This window comes from Toxotes jaculatrix, chromosome 8 (genome assembly GCF_017976425.1).
Source record: "Toxotes jaculatrix isolate fToxJac2 chromosome 8, fToxJac2.pri, whole genome shotgun sequence".
Taxonomy (NCBI): Eukaryota; Metazoa; Chordata; class Actinopteri; family Toxotidae; genus Toxotes; species Toxotes jaculatrix.
This window is the reverse complement of record NC_054401.1, coordinates 7,210,893-7,235,041: the sequence shown is the minus strand read 5'-3', so window position 1 is coordinate 7,235,041 and position 24,149 is coordinate 7,210,893. Positions and strand designations below refer to the sequence as shown.

The 24,149-nt window shown below is 40.3% G+C and overlaps 3 protein-coding genes across 3 annotated transcripts; 1 reads left to right on the top strand and 2 right to left on the bottom strand.

Annotated features, from left to right (window-relative positions):
- Positions 1–831: 831 nt before the first annotated feature.
- Positions 832–18,205, bottom strand: si:ch211-1i11.3 (mitogen-activated protein kinase kinase kinase 5). The gene is made up of 28 exons (XM_041044459.1): positions 17,759–18,205; positions 17,514–17,656; positions 16,607–16,794; positions 16,283–16,451; positions 15,596–15,702; positions 15,216–15,386; positions 14,918–15,030; positions 14,465–14,624; positions 14,105–14,255; positions 13,751–13,855; positions 13,363–13,412; positions 12,641–12,736; positions 12,139–12,223; positions 11,666–11,799; positions 10,728–10,855; positions 9,691–9,827; positions 9,474–9,579; positions 9,188–9,345; positions 8,393–8,576; positions 7,928–8,096; positions 7,465–7,630; positions 6,765–6,950; positions 6,559–6,664; positions 6,054–6,300; positions 5,635–5,747; positions 4,526–4,623; positions 4,343–4,419; positions 832–4,153 (listed from the first exon to the last, which is right to left on the bottom strand). Exons 1-28 carry the CDS (start codon positions 18,093–18,095, stop codon positions 4,057–4,059), a joined length of 3,981 nt encoding a protein of 1,326 aa, XP_040900393.1. The 5' UTR covers positions 18,096–18,205; the 3' UTR covers positions 832–4,056.
- A 474-nt stretch (positions 18,206–18,679) lies between these two features.
- On the bottom strand, positions 18,680–21,788 carry snip1 (Smad nuclear interacting protein). The gene is made up of 4 exons (XM_041045349.1): positions 21,498–21,788; positions 21,147–21,276; positions 19,731–20,272; positions 18,680–19,550 (listed from the first exon to the last, which is right to left on the bottom strand). The coding sequence occupies exons 1-4, from the start codon at positions 21,656–21,658 to the stop codon at positions 19,298–19,300; spliced, it is 1,086 nt and encodes a 361-aa protein (XP_040901283.1). The 5' UTR covers positions 21,659–21,788; the 3' UTR covers positions 18,680–19,297.
- Positions 21,789–22,127: 339 nt separating this feature from the next.
- dnali1 (dynein, axonemal, light intermediate chain 1) lies at positions 22,128–24,066 on the top strand. The gene is made up of 6 exons (XM_041045035.1): positions 22,128–22,208; positions 22,684–22,820; positions 22,896–23,065; positions 23,277–23,455; positions 23,753–23,917; positions 24,031–24,066. Exons 1-6 carry the CDS (start codon positions 22,128–22,130, stop codon positions 24,064–24,066), a joined length of 768 nt encoding a protein of 255 aa, XP_040900969.1.
- Positions 24,067–24,149: the final 83 nt, after the last annotated feature.

Below are 24,149 nucleotides of genomic sequence, written 5' to 3'. Positions count from 1 at the left end.
AATGCTAGCATGCTAATGTTTAGCATGTATAATGCTTAGCACATTCATGATGTTAATATTTGCACTAAGGAAAGTACAATTGCCTTTAGAGTGACACACACACAACAGAGATAAACAAATGGTGAGAGACAGTCTAGAGGTCAACCCCCAGTGAAGATCTGTTATACACACACAAACACCCATGCTCTTACACATGTGTACATTTGCACACATGCACGCACTCGAGATTAATGTTTTAATTCAGATCCCTGGATTACAGCCAGGATTAACTCTAATCATACCCCCCAGAACTGGTGAGGGAATATTTCTGCCCAGCTGTGACCACCATAGTCACCCATCCTTTGTTTGACAGAGTGAAGTCTGGCCTAATCTAATGCTAGCTGCAACTTACAAGCTATTGTATTCCAAAATGTGGCAGGGTGGAACAGAGGAGATAATGTAACAACATCTTCCAGTTAATTGCTTGTAAGATTATTCTTTTGTCCTCCCAACAGTCATAAAGATAACAGAATTCCTACCAAAAGCTTCCATAGAGGACAAATACAACAGTAGTATTACAGGCGCATGCAAGGCAAAGTATTTAAAAAATCAAATCTGTGAATGACAATAATGGTATTTAAACAAATACTGACATGTCTTACATTTCTGTGAGGTAACCCGGGACTAAATGATGTACAGGCCAAAATTCCTACACAGCAAAGTGTCATCAGCACCCAGGGGAGTGACAGCAATGCAGAACATGTTCTCATAATGTGTCATGTGATCATGCTGCCCATTCCTGATCGACTGCAAAAACGCTCTGGTGTGGAGATGGATGTACCAAATTAGCAAAGAAATCATGAGGAGGATGGCCCTGATCTGATCTGTGCATGCATGCAGTACATGTGTGAGCACCTGCAGGCATGTGAGTGTAATACTGTATAAGCAGCAGCCAGGTTGTTAGTGAGATCTGCACTTAGTGACATGTTACAAAACAAACGATGAACTGGTAATTAACAAGCACTTGAAGTGATGGTGTACTCAAGACCAGAGACACAATTTGCTTGTCAAAGGAGAAGCAAAAGTCTGAGTCATGCTGCAGCACTACTGCTGTATTTTTAATCAAAACCTGCAAGAAATGGACACATTTTGCTTTCCTTGTGCATGTGGGCAGGAGTTTAATCCAGGACAGCGGAGGGGCTGTCCCATGGGAACCGGCAAGGAGGAGGGTGAGCTCAGTAATCCCAGAGGTTCTGGGCCTCCCAGCGTGGCATCCTCAATCCCCCCAAGATCTTGCCAAAATCCCCCTGACAGCAGTCCTTATTTTTTGCCTATCAGTGACTTAGCTCCACCTCCACACACAGCAGAGATGATTGATTTCCTATATATCATGGTGCCATTAAAAATATGTGGAAAACAAGAGAATGTGACTAGAAATGAAAAATCTAGCATGATGATGACAAGAGGATACAGTTGATTCAAGCTTTAAGACAAAAGCTACATTGTCAGTGTGCATGATAAGAAAACCCTGTAACCTTGACTGGTAGCCCCTCTACATTGTAAATAGATAAATTCTTCCATAAGCCAGTTGACAATGACTCTGTGCACCATTATGTCCGATCAAAGTTAACAGTTTGCATCCAATTAGCCGGACAATCCTAATGCTATTGTGTTTCAAAGCTTATTAGAATAAGGGAGACTCAGGGGGTTGCACTCACATTACATTCAATTATCTGTAATAAGAAATGAGTTTGTTTGAGGTGACAGCTGCTGCCTGCGTTGTAGCTATTAGGTACTGTGACTCACAGTAAACGTAGCACATTAGCATTAGTTTGTCAAACATAACAACAGCCACGTTACATCAGTTCACATGAATGAAATTAGTGTTTGGTCCAACCATGTGCAGCAGAGAGCCAGGTGGATATGGGTTTTCAATCCAGCCAAACAGTATTGCAATCTCATTTATTAGCCGTTTTAAGCAGGGGAGGAAGTATTCAATGACATTACCTGCTGTAGGTTTGACAGAAAACCTGCAAGACTGTAGCACTTGGTGGCACATGGGTAGACAAAACAGCTTTCTATTTATTTTGGAAAGAAAATCCTCCAGTTCACCCCTGAAAGGTTTAAATCCAGTATGAATATTAGCACACTAAATTGTATAATTTTTTAAAACATACTAATCATTAGCACATAGAAATCTCACATTGGAACAAATCTGATTTTTTTTATATCATGTCATCACATTTTTGTATCAAGAGGATGTTTCTTTGTGGATTTATCACATTATTACACAAATAATAAAGAAGCAGGGCACTGGAATGAGACAAAAGGATGATGCCAAATTGAATTTGGTTGATAAATCTGAGTATTAAGTTTCTTTCTGACACCTTCCAAGGACAGACAAGGAAGATGTAGAGCTTTATTTATGGGCATTCTACCCTTTATTCAGTAATCTTTATTTCAGAGGTATCTTCACTGTATGAGGCCTCATCAGTAGTTTGGCTAAAGGGTTTAGGGTTAAGTTTTTTTTGGATTTTATGATCCTGAATGAAGAATGGATGTCATAAATCTGTGAACATGGGAAAGGGAAATGCCTGTTTACATTATAGTAGGGGGTGCCATTGTATATGGGCTGCAACACATTGAAGCTTAATTTAATTACTTGCTTGACAATGTCTATGCTGTTATGGTGGGCTCTTTCTAATAATTCAGGCACTTGTTTTCTCCTATTTGATTAGGACATCATTGCACTCCAATAAGTATGCCAGGTCACACAAGGCCATAAAAGCAATGTGAACACATCCTTTGCCATTACAATTACAGCCAATTGTTCAAAATCAAATACTGAATAACGTATTACTCATATCAGTGAGTGCCATAGTTATTAGGAGCCAAGCCCAGTTTCTCAATGAAATCGTATCCCTGTTGACAGAACACTGGAGCATGCATATGGCATTTAACAAATCTCTATGCAGCTTATAAAAATAATGAACATCCTCTGATTAGACATGGTTCCTGAGAATGGCAACAAGGCAACAATGACACACTGGAAAAAACAAATCAGATGTGTGCTCAAATATCTTCTTACCTTGTAAAGAGTTCTCACTTACGACATTAATTCCCTAATATTATGATCCTAACCTTTGCCTTCCTCTTATTTCCATTCCTCTTATTACCCAAACCCAATTTTTAAAGCCTAAATCCTCAACCCACCCAAGAAATGAGGACCAGACAAAATAGTTTATCACAAAAAGAGTCCTCACTTAGAATGTCTAAAACAGCAGACCTACTCAGAAGAGTAGCTAAACAACAAAACACACACATACAGCAGACATGGACTCTGACATACACACAGAGTCCATGCCACTGTTTCTAAGGAGATGTCAACATTGTGAAAACACATGAGGAAACACATGTGGAATTTAAAGACTGTTCACCATTTCATCACTTCTTCCAGCCTACGTCACTCCCTCACAAATCCCTCTCTCCCTATTACAAACAATGGCTACATGCAGGTAACAAGCCATTCTGAAAGATTCAGGGTTCCTCTTTATTACTTGAGTGGCTTTTAACAGGATGTTTAGTACAAATAATTCTCCCAAGAATGCAGAGACATTCAGGTTTAATACAGTGCACCCTATAACTTAAGTCCTGCCAAGTTTTCTGTAAAACACAGTTAAACAGCATCATCAGAAGGAATCATTCAAATAACATTAAACTACTTTGTCTGCAGAGAAATCTATACCCCACAAGGCAGCTTTTTTATGAAGGCATAACTACAGTCCCACTTGTCAAAGCCCTGAGAAAATGTAAACAAACAAAGAAACAAAAAATGCTGGCAAGACCTAACTTTGAAGAGAAGAGTTTTGCATTCTACCATATATGTACATAAACTGGCAGAAATTGTCAGTATCTTTATAAAAAAAAAACACATTCACAGTTCAACAAGGTTCAAAATATATTCTGCTTTACATCGGTTCCCTGCAAGTCAGTTATGTTCACCACTGCCCAACTTCCCCCAGGTAACACAGGACCTGCCTGTCAATAAATCTGTCCCTAGATGTACAACATCAGCCATTAAAGAAGAGTGTCTTCACTGTCCTCATTGTGCGTGCTGAGCTGGGTCTTCCTGCGAACTGTGATGGCTGCCCAGATTCGACACAGCATGCCACCTCTGAAACAACAATACTGGACCGATTAAAAGAGATTTACAGATTCCAAGTTACAAATAAAGTATCTCAGAGACCAACTTAAACTAAAGGAGGTAGACTGCATCTTTTCTCCATCACCATCTCTGAGGTAATCCCTTCCTATGTTTCTGCAAGGAGAGATTGTGTGAGGGCCATATGTGGAGATAGCTCACCTTATTCCACAATATGTCAAATCATCCCTGGAGGCCATGTAGAGGAGACAGTCCAAGGTGAACTTATGAGAGAGCAACTACAAAACAGGATCACACATGTGTGGATTAACCGTGGGTGGATGAGTAATTCCAAAGTGCCTCAGACTTACCAAGAAAACAAGGCAGAGCTTCATTTGAGTTTACCTTATCAATGGTGTCTTGATCCACAGGAACAGACTTGAGCCAGCTCACCAGAGCCTTCACCTCTGGATCAAAGCTGTTATGTGAGGCTAACTCACCATCTAGAATGTAAAGAGATTAGAACCAGTCAGTGTGTCTGTACTGACACTGTATGCAAATTACAGGCATAAAATATTTTATGGTATTAATGTTACACGCAGCAAAAAGTTATTGTGTTTCCGCAGCCAGACTGCATAATCATTATCCAAACTGACATGTCAAGTTTGAGCACATTATTTGATGATCCAGTGGTGTACGCCTCTGACAGAAACTAGTCAGGCAGAAATCCAGAGCCTGAAGCTGAGGTGTGGCAGGGACTGACTGGTGCAAGTCTTAAGAAACAGTAATGCACATGACAGAGTGCATTGATAAATTCAAGAGGGCTTGGTCCCTTGATGTAATACTGATCATGCTGCAGCTTGTTTGGCTAAGCATCAGATTATAGGCAGAGTTCTTACTAACTCTTAGGAAATGACTCACTCGTAAGCAAACAATGTAGAAACAAATTAGCAATATAACTTATCAACTTGTTGTGGATATACTCCATTTTAATTTGGTATATTTTTTGTCAAGAATTACAAAAAGGGGGAATCATTTAACATAGAGAGCTACTTTACCTGATGCTTGATGGTGACACCTGACCCAGATCAAATGAAATATGCAAATATTCCTGAATGTTTGTTTTAACCTTCTCCATGTACTGGATAGGTAGGTTCTGGCAGACCAAAGTTAAAGCTACTGGAAGACAGATTATTTGAAAAGACCATATGCCAACAATTTAAAGGATAGGTGTGGATTTTTTCAAGTGTATTTTAATATAAATATATATTCCAATCTTACTGTCTTTTCAGTATCTTCTCAGTATGTGGTATGCGGATGTTGTACTGAAACAGACTTTAACAATTTATCTAAAAGTGCTGCAGCTGAATTTTCTTGATTCAGCACAAATTGTGCTCAAAATAACCTGTAAATACATACTTACTCATATTACCAGACTCACCTGTGTAACACCATAGTTATAGTGCAATCTAGATAGCTGTAACAAATTGTGTGGTTAAAAGGGAAAAAATGACCTTCAGTGATGGCTGCTTTCCTAAGTACATCCAACTGTTCCTCTTTCCTCTGGACAAAGGTCCTCAGAAGCTCATGGTACTCTCTCTCCTTCTCATTCAGCTGACTCAGCAGTCTGGAACACAAGAAACCATCATCACTCAGCAGAAACCAGTACAACTCACGATTCTTACTTATTACTGTGCAGAGCCTAATGGAGATGCCAGTGTTATGCTTGTTCACATTGTTTTCCAGCAAAGAAGTCACATTTAAATTATAAATGTCAAATCATGAACCTTCAAAATGAAATATTTTACAAGCATAACATGACCTCAGAACTGATAATTATTGGTAGTTTGTTCAATAAATGCATCAAAAAATAAATGTAGCACAACAAAAAGCATCATGATTTAAAAAAAAAAAAAAGACAGCTGAATACTACCTTCTGGTCTCTAGTCGTAGATCTCTCAGTTTCTCGCTGAGGGGACAGCTGGTACAGAAGACAAGGTCTGTAGGAGGTTGGGGGTCAGCTAGAGGCATGTTCTCATTGATGGGTGCTGTATTTTGCAGGTCTATGGGTGCCCCCAGCTGGTCAGCCTCAAAAACTACAGGAGTGTCTGGATCAGCAGACTGCTCCTCAGGAATGCTGTCGTCAATCTCAAATGAGCACTGCAGCTGGAGCTTCAGCTCTGACAAGCAAAGGGGTGGGGTGGGGTGAGGCGGGGGGAGATGAATGCAAGAAACAGTGACAAGGAATAAATAACCAACAGGACTCCCCAAAAGTAATTAAACAATTAAATGAATGAATACACAAGGAGAGAAACATATAAAAAGAGAGCCGGTTGACAATGTTACTCCCGAAACCACACTCATCCTCTAGTGTCTGCTTGTCTCTCTGAGAATTTAACCAAATTATAGAACTTACATAGAAAAAGATGAAGCTCTACCTGGTAGGAGCACAGTGATGGCATCCTGTACAGCCTGTCTCAGCAGATTGTCCAGTGCAAACATCCAGTGAGGTTTCACTTGTTGTTGCTTTAACACCTTCTTCACCTTCATACAGAGCAGGTAGATTAATATGATTGTGAGAAAAAAAAATGACAGCTGTTTAATCACCAGGAAAATCTCTGTATTGACTCAGTAAAAAACTTACTGCATCTTGGAAGCTGAACAGCACTGCCTGCAGGTTGCTCAGAGGTACTCTGGCAGCAAGCAGGGTGGCTCGGAGGTCCAGCAGACCACTAGTCAGTTGCTTCCTATCCGGGGAGCGGATGTTGTCTCGCAAGCAACCAATGAGCTGGGTAATGTGGTCTGGAGTGAGTGTTGGTCCCTTGCCACACTTTTAAGAGAAAAAAAAAAATAGAAAGACTGGAAAATGAGGCAAGTGTCTGGAAATAATTAAAGACAACATAACAAATACAGCTGTAGTATCTGTTCTGTGGAAAAATACTGCCATGCGTAAGACATAACAGCAGACAGTGCCTTTAGGCTCTAGGTTATTAACTTAATATTAACTTGCAAGCCAATGTTAATATTAACTTTCCACTCAATCAACAGTGCAACAACATGTCTTGGATGTCTTGGACAATCTCAGTAATATCAACCTGAGACACATTCAGAGCTCATTTGAAGCAACGCGTCTTTGCCTGTTAGCTTACGCCTTGTCAATACTGATAAACAGAATCTCGTTCATAGATGCTGTTTAGTAGCCAATAATTATTGGTGAACCAATAATCAGTCTGACTCTTAAGAACTCTGGAGAAGACCCTATAGGTGTTATGCAGGACGTCATGCAGTTAACAGATGTCAACACAACATTTTAACCTATGTTGTTGTAAATTTTCTTCACCCACCTGAGGCACAGATTCCTGTATATTAGAGATGACATGGCTGATATAGTCAGTGAGAATTCTGTGCAGTGTGGCTCTTCTCTCACTGTCCTTTCTCAGCATAAACAGACCCATATTCTCCTCTGTTGATGCTGGACTGCTCATGTCTGATAGAGAGTCTTCTGGTATTCTGGACAGCAGGGGGCAGTAAAGAGATCAATCACTAGCTCAACAGATATAGATAAACAAAACAAAAAAACAAAAAAGTGGAGTATGTTACAGGTAATTTCAAAAGTAGTGCATGGTTAACTGTGACATTTGATACAAGTGCATTATACCCTTTTTGTGCCAACAGAAGATGCAGCATTTGCAGTTTTCATGACTGAAGCCTCATTGTGGTTTACCACTGTTGTGAGATCCTGAACAGCTATGGCCTATGCAGATACTGTAAGGCTTCTATCTTCTGTTGAGCAAAAATCTAACTCACAGCAGGAAGCTGTTGGTGCTGGGTGGACTCTCTGAGACTTCATCTGCTCTGATGGTGGACTGGGGCCTCCTGAGGTCCAGGGAACAGGAAAGGTCAATTGAACCCGCATATAAATCAGTGTCCTCCACAAGGATGGAGATAGGTACAGACAGGCTGCGCTGATAGTCAGCTGAAAAAAAAAACAGCAAGATTGTGGTTAGATACTGTATATCACTGTTCAACATCTCACTGGCATTTACCAGGTTTCATAAAAACACTTACCAAACAGTGCAGGTGCAATAACAATGATTTATAGGAAATAACAAACAGTAACAAAAATGTGAGAGATGCAAAGGAGAAAGGTAACTGCATTTGATAAGTTTTTGTAATGGAAATAAAATTCAATTTTGATAAACTAGCTGATGTAGACTGATATCATATATGACAAAGAGCATAATGTGAATTTGAAGTGCACTGAGGTCTCACTAGGTTCTGATTCCTGCGGAGCCTTGGTCTTCTTCTTGGGGGACGACCTGAGGAAGGCATCCATCAGCAGCTCTGCAGCTGTAGATCTGTCGTCTGGGTTTGGCACGAAACAGTTCATGATGAAGCCCTTTGCCTCGTCTGACATGCACTCAGGAACCTTGGGGTGGATCTTAAACATGCCCACCTTGACAGGATTGTTTAAAGGTCACTGACAGTTTGGAGAAGATTACATCATTTATCATTAAAAGGAAATTATTTTCATTCATTCAAACAACTTGTAGATTGCGTGTTTTAAAAGAGAAACAGTGGAAGTTGCTAAAATTTATTAAACAAGACTACAGTCATGTAGTGTTGTTGAATGTCAATCACCATGGTCACATGGACAATTGTAACATTCTGATGCTTATCAGGCAGGTGTAATGTTGACTATATTCACTTCACAATTCGTTTATGTTGGCAGGTGTTTGGTTATTTGGTTTAAAAAGTATTGAATAATGTTTTGACCTCATGATGGCAGTAGATTAAAAGTCAGGGGAAGACCAGAGTCAGTACAATTAATCCATGCAGGGAATCACAAAGCAATCCATCCAATAGTTGTTGAGACATTTCACTCCAGACCACAAATGTCAACCTGATAGTGGCACTTGAAGAAAAGCTAGGGTATCATCAGCTCACAGGGGTTCATCATCTGAAGAGTAACTTTTATGATTTTTCCTCAAAGCCCCACTTGTGTTCACTATTGTTATTAAAAAAAATAAAAAATAATTGCCTAATTTAGGACTTTCCCTTCTTTACCTTGAACATGGCTGCCTGAGGACTTCCCAGCTCATGGAAGGGTGTTTTGCCTGTTGCCATTTCTATGATCGTGCACCCAAGGGACCAGATATCAGCCGGTTTCCCATAACCCCGAGGCCCTTGGTCTATAATCTCTGGGGCCATATACTGGAGAGTTCCTATGGAAAAAAAACATGATAAAATGCAGCCACTGCAATCAGTACAAAGATAAAAACTACAGTATATGCTTATAATATAGTTAACTTTGTATATGGGATCACCATTTACACCATATACACCATCTTACCAGTAAATGTCTCAGTGCAAGGGTTGATCCCTGCTAACCGTTTGGAGGTTCCAAAGTCAGAGATCTTCAGTACTCCACTATATGTGTTGATCAATACATTGTCACCCTGCAGCAAAGACACATTTACCCACATTAACATGTTTATGTTTTCTGATACTGTTATCAAATTATTCTGCAAAATAAGATAATTATTTGCCATTTTACATGCTTTGCTCACCTTAATGTCTCTGTGCACTATCTGATTTTCATGAAGGTATTTGAGCCCCTCAAGGATCTGTTTGGTGTAGAAGATGATGGTGGCTTCATTGTCTTTCAGAGGTCCCCATTTGGAGCGAAGGAGAGATGACAAGCTTCCTAAATGCAAGAATGTAAAATGTATTATGCCATTTTAAACAACAGAAACTTGCAGCAAAAATATTTTTCTCACTTGTTCATGAAGGCAGAGGTGAAAACAATCACAATTTCCACTTTTAGTGTCACACTGGAAGATAAATAATTTTCTGTTTTTGTTGAAAATGGGGGTTATTTCTCGGGTTTCTTAACTACATCTGATAATATCAGACAAAGCAATGGACTTGAATTGCTCACAAAATCTTGTTCATAAATCAGTTGTTCTGACAATCATGCCACTGTCTTAAGAGATTTTTTCCAATGAGCAGGATGTCTTTGGACCCACCCACTTCCCTAAAACTGGCTTCCAGTAGATGTTACGCAATTACACATGCACTTACAAATCTGAACACACAAGATAGATGTCCTGTAAAAAGTTCCACGGTAATTAGCAGGGGCAGGGCTTCCTTATTTGTTGGAATTTCCATGGAAGATAGACACAAATCTTGACCTAATATTATTAGTTAGTTATTATTCATAGTCATTTGAAGATGACATGGAAACTGAGTGGTCTACCAGTTAGATTACTGTGTCAAATAAAACTGAAAAGGCATGAGTAATTGTATAAGCAGATGTGAGTACTCAAGAATAAAACTAAACTGAGAGAAATTATTACATTACAATAAAATTTCTTTACTCAGGCTTACTTATATATCATAGCTAATAACTACTTTTTGACTCCATTGGCCATTTCTAGACAGACAGACTTTCATGCTGTTTCCTGTTTTTGACAACAATGTTTTTTATAGTTTCACACAGGAAGGTGTGTAATTTTCTATGAAATGTTTTTATGAGGTATAATATTTGCTCTCTCTTGCTATTTGCAGCTTAAAGTATTAAAAATTTAAATCTTGGGATCTGTACCTCCTGGTACTTCCTCCATGAAGATCTTGATGAAACCATCCTGACTGACAGAGCCAAGGTACTGGACAATATTCCTGTGTTTTAGTCTCTTGTGCAGAGCTATCTCCTCGTGAAGAGGCTGGGAATACCTGGAAGGCACACAAGGATAAGAATTTGAGGCTTTTTTTAATTTTTCAAGGTCAACAAAATTTATCTTTTTTAAAAACACACACAAAAAAACACACACACTGTAATTTCAGGGTGTAAACAGTTTAAGTCAAACCATGTCTATCTAAGACCACCTAAACTTGTTTATTATTGGTCAAATACTGTGACCATTAAATAAGTAAATTGCTGATACATGCAGATAATGATGTAATAACTTATCGTACTTCTCAACATTTGCATTTTCATAGTGTTGCAAAATTATCTGTTTTATGTAAACAAGGTAACGGGACTTGACCATTTAAAAACTAATTTAGTACTCCTACCCTGAAGAAACTGAAAAAGCTATATATATTACGTCACATGACAGCTGCTGTAACACCACATCAAAATCCTTTTTCCTCTCTTTCTCTGTCTCACTGCCGTTAATAGGATCTTGGACACAGAGAGGTTTGTCAAATGCTTTTATAGCGATTTAAATATCACATTTCCATCCACTGAATCCTTTATTTCCATACATGACTGCAGTACGGGCCTAAGTTCTTTGTGCATATTGTGGAGAAGTAAACAAAGAATGAGAAAACTAAACACTCATCCATCTCCCACAAGATTCCTAAAGTGCAATGGCTCACTGATCCAGAGCATGCCAGTGACTGTGACATCTGCCAAATCTTTTCCCATTAAGGGTATTATGGAAAAAACATTCATGTGAGAAACGCTGCAGCTTAGTGACTCCCAGTGAGAGATGACTCTAAATGAAAAAAAAAACAAAAAACAAGGTTTGTTTCTCATACGTGCTGTCCTTCTCTGGGATCTCTTTGATGGCGATGCGTACTTGGTTGCTAAGGTCCCTTCCAGCGTAGACTACACCGTATGTGCCCTTACCCAGAACCACCTTGTCGCCATTCTCATTAGTCTCATAGATGTACTGCAGAACAAGATGAAGATAGCATGAATGAGGATGCAGAAGTGTTTGCAGAATGGGAAGGAATTTCACAAGCAACCACAAGCAGTAAAACGAAAAGTTAAGAGTGAGACAACAGATGTTTCATTCAGAGACTTCCGACAAGAAAATAGAACAATTTTACACAAACTCTATACACAATGCCAAATTCTGCTGAAAATCTGTTATTGTGTTCACAGAATGTTTCTGCTCTTGAGAATTCGATTTTTTCCAGTAACTGCAGTTGTTCTTTTACTTGTTGAAGCAAGTGAGACCTAAAATACAGCAGACTCTGTGTCACAGGAATGTGGGACTCTGACTGACCTCTAGTATTCCTTCACTTAGATGGTCCAGGTCCTGAGCAGAGTCTTCAGCTAGCTGAATCAGAGAGTTCACCAGCTCGCAGAAACTGGAACAGTGTGAAGACATTAATGTAGATGAAAATATTCTTGTAGTGAAGGATATGGTTAAGTGCCATTATGTATTTTTTTATACTATTATATGTTTTGTGATTTGGGTCAACTCTTGAAGTGACACTGAAAAAAAAATCTGTTTTAGGGGGATTTTTCGAGAGGGCAATAAAGGAAATGTGACTCATACAGTGTGATTACATCACACTCAGTTCACCAGGCCATTGACTATAAAGTGTGCAAAGCTATCTCTCCCATTATTCTGTCGACTTCTGATTATCTTCCTGCACACCAATGATCTCATCTTTATCTAGCAAATCAGTTGGTCAGTAAGCAAATCGTTCCTCACAATACACACACACACAATTACACACAATCCACCTTGCTGTATCTTCGCATATTTATCAGTCTCTCACCCTTTACAGTGAAGCTCAGAGGGGAAGCAAAGCTGGAAGTCATCTGAATTGTAGTGGACATACAGGAAGCAGCTCCGCTCATCAATCTTTGAGGCACTTTAAAGGGAAAGAAGCAAGATTTAGCTATTCATATTTAACAGTCAGGATTCCTACTTTATTTGTTTAGGAAATACATGCCCTGCGATGAAAACTGTATTCAAATGAAATTCGGCTGAACATAAAAGAAACTGACATTTATTAAAACACAATCTATTCTGTCTTTTCTGCTCCCGGGGAGCAATGGCTAGTGTTTGAATTTCAGTATCAGCTTTGGGTAAACAAATGGGGGGGGGAGGGGGTGAAAAGAAAGGCCCTGCTTCAGTGAATGAAGTGTTTCTCTTTTCCTCCAATGATTTAACAATCTAATACAGTTGTTTGTTTGCTTTTTTAAATGGCCCAGCAGCTGACTGTTTTGGGCATTTGCTGAGAAGTGCCCAAGTGGCAAATCGGAAGACAAGGCCAAAGTACAGAATGACACTTATCAGTAGCCAAAGTGGAATTAACAAAAAGCCTACAAACAACAGCCTGAAATCATATTGACAGAGCAGAAATCTGACTGACAGCCAAGGTTTGCCGGACAACCCCTAGGTTTTGGGTAGTCCAGCTTTGCTGCCGGCTTGGACACACCCAGAACTGAGAGCAAATATTTTAAAGACATCAGAACATTTTCTTCTCCACTTTACCTCACTCCACGAATTGCAGAGGCTGGGAAAGTCCACTGGTTTAAGCCTTTCTGTAGAATCAAAGATGACATTAAAGCAAAGGCTAAAAACAGTTTGACTATAAAAACATAATGTTCTGCACATGACAGAGCAGGTATGGCATTTCCGTTCACATGTAAGAGAGAGAAAGAAAACAATCCTGAGGTATGAGGTAAATAATTTTTTCACACACTGTGACACACCTACACACTACCTTGATGAAACATTCACTGGATCATTCATCAGTGTAGAAAAACAACAGTTCTTCCTTTTATTATGCAATATGGTCTGTATTCTGTATGGCAGGTACTCTGAAACATCATAAGATAAGAGAATGGCTCTGGGGTTGAGGGACAGAGGGTCTACATACCTTTAAGGGTGTGACGTGTTTCAGCTGGACAGTGCGACTTTCATCCTCCTCACTCACACACACAATAGCTGGTTGAAAGACTTTACTGGGCTCCAGAATGAGCACCTGAAAAGCAGTAATTCAAAATTAAAATTCTATTACCCATATTTTGTAACATGACTTTCATACATTTCTCATCAGAGATCAAAACTCTCTTGCTTTTCTCCATTATTTTCTGACCATATCACTCCATACTGTGACAGTATTATAGTAATGTGTGTTAACCTTAAGATCAAAATAGGTCCAACCTAGAGAGAAGATTTAGGTTTTCTGTTTATTGTTATGGTCACTGTTAAGGTAACTGTGTTGTCTTACTAGGCAACGGTCTGTGGAGACGGTGGGTTTACAGGTTTGCAATAGCAGCTCCATCCAGAAATCCATGGAGTCCTGTTTAGGAGATCTCACCTCAGGCAGCTTGGCAAACTGACGATACAGGATGTACGTCTCCATAATGGATGCCACATACCTGAAAGAAACACACTAATCTCATTAATCCACAGAAAATGAATATGGAAATAAAGCAGGGTTCCCTCTAAATGCTTTCTAATCCATAGGGGCTTTTTTTAAAAACTCAAATTAAAATAACATGCTCTAGCAACTGAATCCTGATGATGATTGAACACCTTGATCTGCATGATTACTACTAATCATTAAGAACTGGAGGTTAAGCCTCACCAGATAGGAGCCTTCAGCCTGTAGAGTTTCTCAGAGGCCTCGATGACTTTCCTGGGTTCGTTAGCTAAAATGTTTGCTCCAAGGTAGAAACCAACATCCCAGTAGTCCTTCATCTTCTCCAAACTACCCTTCCTACCAAGCAGGGTGCTTAAAGTCACACCTAAACAGCAACACATTGATCAAATTAACCATTCATCTTGCAGGATGCTGAGTCACAGTATGAATATTTCATTATGAATATTGCAGTGATATCATCACTCTTTACATACACACTATATGCATTAAGTAGCCAGTGGTGGTGTAACATTACATTGATTCTAATTAAAAAATCAATTCTAAAGATTATCATATACTTGCATCTGCAAACCATAAAGTTATATTGTCTCCAGATGACCAACGTCATGTATTCGTCATTGATCCTCTCTGATAAACAAAGCAGAAAACACAAAGCACCTATTTTGCGCAGCTCAATTGAAGTCTCAAATTCATGGCCAGCTGCCATCAGGAGGACCACATTATTGATGGCCGAGTGAAGAGTTGGCTCTGTCTCAAAGGCTTTTCCATACCTGAGAAATAATATGAAGACAATAATGATGGCATACACCACAGGTCCAACAGACGGGGGACAAAAATAAGAACAGAACAATGATGCAAAAAACTGCCAACACATATGAGCAACACCAATCATAAAAGTAGTCAGCTATCAAATTGGGTCTATAGAGACAACATACAAAAGACAAATTGGCCATACCAGTAGCATGCCTGGTCTCTGCTGCGCTGATCAGTGAACCCAGAGCTCATGAACATGTCTTTGTAGATCCGTCCACACAGGCAGTAGACATCTGATGCCACTTTGCCACCTGATTCCACAATGGGCAAAATTGCATCCAAAGCCTTGGCGCGATCTCCAGGGTCATTCCTCCTGGCATGGAAAAATTTGATAATATCAGCAGTGATGCAGCTTTGACAAAGCCCTTTCCATCCTGTATACAAACAAGACAAATCTAGGCTACAGGATGACAACTGCACTAAAACACTGAGCTGAAACCAAAGAAAAAGAGATTTCAAGGGTTGAATTATGTTTACTTTGAAAAAAAAAACACTGGGATCCAACAGGAGTCATGCTGGTACCTGTTTAGAGCAAATATGTAGTGAAACTGGATATTCTGATGTCTTGTTACTGAGCACATGGGCAGATGGTTCAGAGTCTCCACCAGTTTGATTATGGCATCATAGTTCTAGAGAAAAGAAGGTGTAAAATTACAATGTATTATTTACAATGGTCACATTTAATAACATGTCATACTTAACATTATTGCAAAATTTACTACTAGTAATCATTAGAAACCTCAATGGTAACTCTGTACTCTATTTATATCCATATAGAACACTGCAAACCAGGTCTCTTGCTGGTTTCTAAATTTGACTGCTTTAAATCCTCAGTGATTCTTTAATATGGAAACACAGACATCCTCATCGTTCAACAAAGATAGGCCCCTATTTTGTACTAAAATGTTTAGTTGATGAATCAGTTAAGTGATCTAACATGTAATCAACAACAATTCATTTACATAGTTTAACAAGTAAGAATTAAAAGATTTGCAAGTTTTTTTTCTCTGTCTTGTATCATTATAAATGGTTTGTTTAAATAAAAGAAATAACCATAACTCCACAATATTCCAAAAAGTATTTAAAGTTTAATCAATAAAGAAAGAGTCAATGTTTACTGATTACACACTCCTTGTAGATTTCATTTACAGACACACAGATGAGAGCACACATAAATGTCCACATACATATAAATGTCCACATACATACCTGGATGTCCCTGTAGGACAGCAGCAGGTTCATAACTATATCAGGGGTGAGCAAATCTACACTGTCCAGGCGTTTCTGAATGTGGTTCAACTCTTCACTCAGGGCCTGGCCGCTGAACCGCTCCCGTGCCATGCGAATCTCATGCCTGATTGACTCCCGGAAGTACTCACTGTCAGCATAAAGAGCAGCAGGGTCATAACAGTGAGCTCAAACATAATGGAAGCTGTGAGATAAAACATGAGAAAATGTAGGCGTAATCTGAGATGATAATATTTTTTGGCAGAGCACATGATGGTGAACAGAGCCCTGCAGTTTATGCCTGACCTTGACTGAATGTGTACGCTGTTCAGCACATGCACAAGTCTTTCCACCAGCGGGGTAAGCAGGGGCTCCAGCTGGAAACTAGGCTGCATCAACTCTTTGATACCAGTCATCATTGTAGCATCACAGGCAAACACTTTACCTTGAGGTGACACTACATAAGGGATGAACGTGTAACTTCCACACTGCTCCTGAAGGAAGATAATGCAAGTATCATACACGGACAAATTCATACTCGATGAGGCTGAAGCATCAGTTGCCAGTTGTTTTGCTGGTAATACTTAATGCTTCATTTCAGTTACATTCATGGATATATACAACTGATTGGATCCTGATTTCAAATGATCTTTGGCCTCTTTGGCTTGTTCTCTATATTATTTTAAATTGAATATCTTTAGATTTTGTAAGGCATCTGAAAATGTCACCTTTGGGTCTGGGAAACAGTGATGGGTATTTTTCAAAACTTTATTTATATATTTTGTAGATGTAAACCATTAGCTGATTAGTGGTGAAAATAATAAACAGATTAAATAATACACAGACTGATGAATAATGAAAATATATGAATCAATAATGAAAACTGTTAGTTACAGCCATGGCTGAAATAATATGCCAGGAACCCCTGGGGCAAAAATAAACCTGTAGTGTGCCAATATTGGCCCCATCACCTCCCACTTAAGTCCAGTGTACACAATAGAAGACACTTGAAAGAGGGGCCAATACTTATGGGCCCTTTAGAAAATAGGTTCTGCAGATTAAATACTAATGCAGGACTCAAGATCCTTTTCATTTCATTTCACATAAAATGGTGGTGTTCATTCTGGTCATTCAACTGGGGCTGCAGATGTTTATATATCATATTGATTTCAAATACTAAACAATGGACCGATATGCATTGCTTTGTAGTTACCTTAACTGCCTGTAGATCACTCGTATCTTGCTTGTAACAGTACAGAATTACGTTATTGGTCATGCTGAAACTTTCTCTCACTCCGAGGTGATAAAAGAGGGAAGGCTGGCAGAAAGTGTCACTCATCTCAACCACTGCTACATCTGTGGGGCAAATTTAAAAGATCGGGTCAGGTTGCGTAATTGGAGTCATACTGCCTGTACGTATTACCCAAACTACCCTACAGTGAGCATGCCTGCACTTGCCTGCATTGTAGAAACTATCCAAGATGTCAGTGGTCCCGAGTGATATTCTCTCAAATGAAATGGTTTTGAACACGGCATGTACGTCCGCGCAAGCTTCCTTCAGACATTTCAGGGACAAGTTCTCCTCAGTCTGCGGCATTGACGCGTCCTCGTTCACAATATATGCTACGGATATTGCCCGGGTCCGACTCCGAGGAGAAACGACCTGTTTACATGAGCTGCTGGCGCTCAGCTCTATCGCCAGAGAGTCCTGCCACAAACTTCCAGCAGACACCCAAACCGGATCTTTCCTCTTCAGCTCGTGCAGGCTCATTCGCCTGCGCTCTGTAGAGAACATTTTCAGCCTTATTCCGCAACTGAAACTCAATGCATGTCTTCCGTCGGGACAACTTTCATTAAAAAAAAAAAAAAGCCCGCAACGGCTCGGTTGCCTGATCTTGTAATTCCCCAGGTGCGACACCGCCTCCGCTGACACCACGCACTTACTCACATTCCTGCTACTCCTCTCCACACGACCCGCCCTGCTCTCCTGCTCCGCCCGCTGACATTTTCAGACTGAAACTGTATGCCACACAGACCTAACTCTGCCATGACCTCTGCTGTTAGATCACAGTTCCGAAGAAAACTGATGTTGTTGTTGCTCAAAGTCAGACACGGTTGGTCTCCTACCTCGAAGGTCGTCAAATTATTTCTTTTCGACAGTGGCACAGAATTAATAGTCACTCTAAATAAAGGGAAACAAAAAGCAGATATGCAAAAAAGTAGATGCACAAATGCAAGTGTAGAACAAACAATGATGTTGCATATAATGCTTCTGAATCTTGATATCTGATCATCTGTATAAAAAAGGAGACTAATAGAATGAATGGCACAAAAAATGCACAGGTTTGATGTGACTACAATAAAGCTCTTGAGACAATAGAAATTTTCTTCTTTATTTACAGTACAAAAATGGAAATTTACTATGAATGCTGTGGGCCTCAGAACAGACAAAAATAAAAGAGGGAGTCTTTAAATACACCAGCATCACCTATTTTCCCTGCACTACAAAGCAAAAATGTCATATGTATGTATGTTTACTCTGACAAAAAGCAATGCTTATTAAACATGAATCTAAAGTTCACATTCCACATTATCATGTACATTGACAGATAGAGCCTGGACTTAGACAAGAGATTAGTCTTCAGGTATACTTTGTACTCAGTGCTGTGATCCAAAAATATAAAATTAACTATTGTATTTAGCAAGATATCCTTACTTTGCACTGAGCACTTTTTTTTTGTGAGCACTGTCAGATGAAAGATCAGTCATGCATCACACAGACATTGCACAAACAACCTGAGAATAGGAAGTCTTCTTTGAGACAGTTGTGGCAGGTTTAAGCAAAAGTTTAGCAATTACAGAAAACACAAACCAGCCTTGTCCCACATTTACCAGTTTAATTGTTCTGTTCCCTGCAGAAAACCACTATTTGTTGAACATTGATAATGATGTTATCTAACCTGAATGAACTTAGGCAACACAGTTTATGGGAACGATTTACTCATCGAGGCCCTCATCTTCCTCTTCCTGTTTGGTGTCCACCTCACTTGTGTCTGAGAACTCGTGCAGGAGAACGTACTCACGGCTGCTGAAGCCAAACTTCAGAACATCTTTTTCTTTGAGCTCATAATAGCGCTGGGGTTCGATACGCTGGTTGTTCAAGTAGGTGCCATTTCCAGAACCCAAGTCAATGATGTAAGGCCTTACCCTGCGGCCAGAAGTTCCGTCTGCACGCGTAAACTCCACCAGTCTGAAGAAATACAGACATAATGGCAGACATGTTAACTTATGCAGAAACTCATCCACATATTATGAAACATACTGTTAAAAAAACACTACAGGTTGAATAGACTGTCTAAATTATACTGATAATCAATATTTCTAAAACATACCAAAGTACAACACCTTAGCTGATGATTGTCATGCTTACCTATACTGGAATACCGCATGTTGCTTGGAGCAGGATGGATGGTCAATGGGGATATCAGCAATTTTCCTCTGCCGCCCCAACAAATAGGCACTCTGTCTGTGAATGTACATGACAGGAAGAGGTTCATCATTCTTGAAAGGATAGAGTCGCCATCTGCGTTTGGGAATGCGAGCCTCAGGTGGCTCGTTGTATTTGATCACCACCCCACGGAATGTGTTGGTATCTTCTGTGAGCGCCCCTGACAGTTCAAAGTTGGGCTTCTCCTTCTCAACGGGAGGAGTGTTTCTGTCACTGCTCCCTCCTTCAGACTGTCCAAAATCACGTTCTTGGTTCTCTTCGCGCTGCCGGTGGTTTTCCCTGCGCCGCTCATTGTGTCGCTGACGCTCAGCTTGTTGGGAGGCAAGAGCGTCTCGTTCTCTGTGTCTGTCTCCACCATAGTCTCTCTCCCGTGGTCTGTCTGATTCCCACCTGCTCCGCCTCTCCTCTGGCTGGTCGTTTCTTCTCCTCCGCTCATCACCACTAGCCCGGTGCTCATCCCGATCCTGTGACATGTTTGGAAAGAAGGCAGTTAAAGAAAGAAAGATTACAAGACCAGGGTAAACTTGTTCATTTACAGTTCTATGCATCACTAGGCCAAATTCTATTACATTCAAACTGATAAGACTAAAGTTACTGTACTTGTATTGACAGTAACAACTTTCTCAGACGATGTCTGAATGATAAAACCATTAAATTGTTTTCTGTTTATTTATTTAGTTTTACACAGTTGCTAACTGGCAAGTCATGATACACCAACATGTCACTGGTTTGAGCATTAGATACCAAAAACCACTGTATTACTTGTGTTCAAATGGGTTTATTCCAAAGGGCAGCACGGTGGTGCAGCACTGTCTCACAGCAAGAGGGTTCCAGGTTCGAAGCCCAGTCTGAGCTCTTCTTTGCGGAGTATGCTTGTTCTCCCTTTGCCTGCGTGGGTTTTCTCCAGGTACTTACTCCGACAATCCCCAAAACATGCACATTAGGTTAACCGGATTCTCTACATTGTCTCTAGGTGTGAGTGCATGCCTGTGTGGTTGCCTGTGAATGTGTCGGCCCTGCTATTGGCTGGAGACCAGTCCAGGGTGTACCCCGCTCCCCCGACAGATCAAGTGGTATAGACAATGGATGGATGGGTTTATGCCAGTGGAACACAAGTATACTGAGATAATAAAGTACCATACGCCAGTGCTGAGGCAGCAGCAGCAGCAGAGAAAGGTGCCAAATATCAACAATCTAATGTGCCTGTAAAAATGTGTAATACTGGTCTCCACTTTTTTGATGACATACGTCAGCAAAAACACTTAAATACCATTTTCCACTTTTTGACCGTCGCTGATTTTTATACGCTCTCTTACACCTAATTTAAAACGTAATCACCCGCTTTATTTTGACATCGGTACCACGATGGGGACTGCGACTTCTCCTGTTTCTGGGAGATCTGCTTCCTCGTCTGGCGGGAGATGTCTCGTTTCTGCCCGGTGAGCGGTCCTTTGTCCTGGCAGGGGACCTGCGTGGAAAACACGAAGACTCTTACATTATACCTGTCGTAAAAACAAAAACTGTTTCCGTTAAGATACAACTAGTATGGGCTGTAGCTATGTAGGTTAAATGCTAACGGACAAAACAACTATTTTGGCTAATAAGGACTCACTGGCGAACGTTTGTCAAGTTAAATAACATACAACACGTCGCAATAGCGAAGCGACACGATGACAATATGGTATATACCTGCTTGTTCTTCTCCTTTGTGGACTTGAGTTGCCACCGGATCTCGACCTGGAGCGGCGTGATCTCTGTGGCCTAACAGGGCTCACTTTCTCCTGCTTTATCCTAACTTTAGGCTCCCGCTCCGGAGATTCCCGTCTCTTGTGTCGCTTTTCTTTGGCCATTGTGTAATAATTATACCGATTGAACCCTTTATAGAATCAAACACACATCGCCCCCGCACAAAAGTTGATGAAAATCAACTGAAAACAAAAAATGTAGCGATTTCAAACTTCGACTGTTGTAATCAGATCACGCACTTCCGGTTTAAGTGGTACGCCGAGAATTTATCTCGGCATGGTCTCTGTCCACGTTTCACTTTGGTTCCGACATGACCGCGTCTTTCTTTTTTTTCATCTTGAATAAATCATAAAGCCGGGGTGAAGAAAAGATAGGAAGGACATATATATATTTCTAAATAATTAAAATCACACACACCGTGGGCAAAGCCATCAGCACACACACACACACACTCATTTACGTGTGTGAAACTGTTGCCATGACAACGCAAACACTACAGTAACTGAAGCCCACACCAAGAAGCTTCTGGTCTCAGTGAACTGCTTTGTTTTCAATTTTTCATAGTAAAACACAATGATTCCACCAGCCGAGTCACTCCTGAAATTCAACAATCCGGTTTTGGTCAGCAAAACCACAGACAGAAAATCACCAAAGGTGAGTTTACCAACCAGCCGATTGTAGTTCACGTTACCTGGATAAAGTAACGTTTCATGGGGGATTGAAGTGGTGGCAGGCAGAGGAGAAGAAAAAACATTAAACTATTACAAAATAATGGTCTGGCCCTCACAGGACCCTGTGGGAGCAGCTCTCCTTGTTCTTCTTGTCATGTTTGGGGTTGCTGTCTTGATGCAGTATGAATTTGGGCCTGATCACTTACCTCCCTCATGGTATTGCGTGATGGATAAGAATCGAAACATCTAAAGTGCCCAAAACATTTTGCACAGTACTGTATATTTTCAGTAGAAGAGTTCGCACCACTTAGTATCACCGCATATACTGTATGGTGTAACTCTTTCCGTCTGCAAATGGTTCAAGCACTGAAATTGCAGCAGCTACTTTTCTGTCTGTGTGGCAACACCAACATGACAACATCTGTAAGACTTGTAACGTCAAATACTTTTCACTACAGGGCCGCCCTTTGAGAGTGAGCCCTCAGCAGCCTGTTGACTCCAGCCCTGTTCCACCACCTCCTAAACCCAAATCAGCCTCCCTTGAGGCCACCAAGCAGGAAAATGAGGAGATCCTGAATGCCATCCTTCCACCCAGGTATAGTTTTCCCCATCTGCAGCATATTGTCCAACAGGTTTAAACCACCATTTATCTGAACGTCTGCTATTGCAGGGAATGGACGGAGGGGAACCAACTGTGGGTGCAGAGTGTGTCCAGTGCACCTTGTACAAGAACAGATGTTATGCACCTAGAGGAACTCCTGGACACGAAGCTGCAACAAAGGCAGGCCAGAGATACAGGCATCTGCCCTATTCGCAGGGAGCTCTATTCGCAGTGCTTTGGTAAAGAGGAGGCTGATATGCTGGTGATCACTGAGGTCTCTGTAGATGAAGATACTTATATAGCTAAAGGACTAACAAAGGATTATAGCTAGTTTTGAGATGCATAGAGCTAGATTTTTATTTATTTATTTATTTATTTTTGAGGCACATTTTCACCCACAGCAACATAAACTCAACTATTGTTATCCTCTTAACTTTCTATTTCTCCAAGATGAGCTAATCCGACAGGTGACCATCAACTGTGCTGAGAGGGGTCTGCTGCTTCTGCGGGTTAGAGATGAGATTCAAATGACTATTGCTGCCTACCAGACACTGTATGAAAGCAGCGTGACGTTCGGCATTAGAAAAGCATTTCAGGCTGAGCAGGGCAAGGCTGACGTGAAGAAAAGAGTAAGGGCACTGGCACTGAGTTATTTTTATTATTTTTAAAAATTTCACATACAGGGGTACGATGACCCTAAAATCTGAAATGTTGCAACACTTTGCTATTTATATATGATAGGTTTAATTTGCTGCTCCCTTAAAGCTATGGAATTATAAGTATCAACTGCTTTTCAGTTACGTGTCCAGCAGAGAGCACCATTTCTCTTTAAGAGTTACTGTAAAATAAGGATGCTGGCAATGCACTTAACAGAACTGATCCTGTGTCTGGAACTAACTTACCAGCGTGTCTTATTACATATCTAGATTTCTGATCTGGAGAATGAGAAACAAGACCTGAAGAATCAACTGAACGAACAGAAAGCTAAATGTGATGCGATTGAAAAGAGAGAAAATGAAAGGCGACAGTTGGAGGAAAAGAATCACACAGAGGAGATACAGTTCCTCAAGAGAGCCAATCAGCAACTCAAGGTGAATTTTCAAATTTACATACAAAAGAAAGATGTCTTCTTAACATCAAGCATCAACTGTAGCTATGTTACCTGTCTTAAGATTTCTCTTGGCTTCGTTATCTTTCTTTTCAGACCCAACTGGAAGGAATCATTACACCAAAGAAATAACTTCAGCAAGAAAACACTGAGTTGCCATTTACCGGCACAGAATGTTTTTTTTTTAATTTCAATTCCCATAAACTTCACTAAGT

Excerpts from the sequence above, each read along its gene's own strand:
- si:ch211-1i11.3 (XM_041044459.1), bottom strand. The coding sequence starts at position 18,095 with ATGTTCTCTACAGAGCGCAGGCGAATGAGCCTGCACGAGCTGAAGAGG. Across the intron at positions 13,413-13,750 it reads AACACGTCACACCCTTAAAG|AAAGGCTTAAACCAGTGGAC; the intron begins GTATGTAGACCC and ends TTGATTCTACAG. Across the intron at positions 4,420-4,525 it reads ATCAAGACACCATTGATAAG|TTGCTCTCTCATAAGTTCAC; the intron begins GTAAACTCAAAT and ends CCTGTTTTGTAG.
- snip1 (XM_041045349.1), bottom strand. The coding sequence starts at position 21,658 with ATGGCCAAAGAAAAGCGACACAAGAGACGGGAATCTCCGGAGCGGGAG. Across the intron at positions 21,277-21,497 it reads CAAAGGAGAAGAACAAGCAG|GTCCCCTGCCAGGACAAAGG; the intron begins GTATATACCATA and ends TTTTCCACGCAG. Across the intron at positions 19,551-19,730 it reads CATGCGGTATTCCAGTATAG|ACTGGTGGAGTTTACGCGTG; the intron begins GTAAGCATGACA and ends GTATTTCTTCAG.
- dnali1 (XM_041045035.1), top strand. The coding sequence starts at position 22,128 with ATGATTCCACCAGCCGAGTCACTCCTGAAATTCAACAATCCGGTTTTG. Across the intron at positions 23,066-23,276 it reads GCTCTATTCGCAGTGCTTTG|ATGAGCTAATCCGACAGGTG; the intron begins GTAAAGAGGAGG and ends TATTTCTCCAAG. Across the intron at positions 23,456-23,752 it reads AGGCTGACGTGAAGAAAAGA|ATTTCTGATCTGGAGAATGA; the intron begins GTAAGGGCACTG and ends TTACATATCTAG.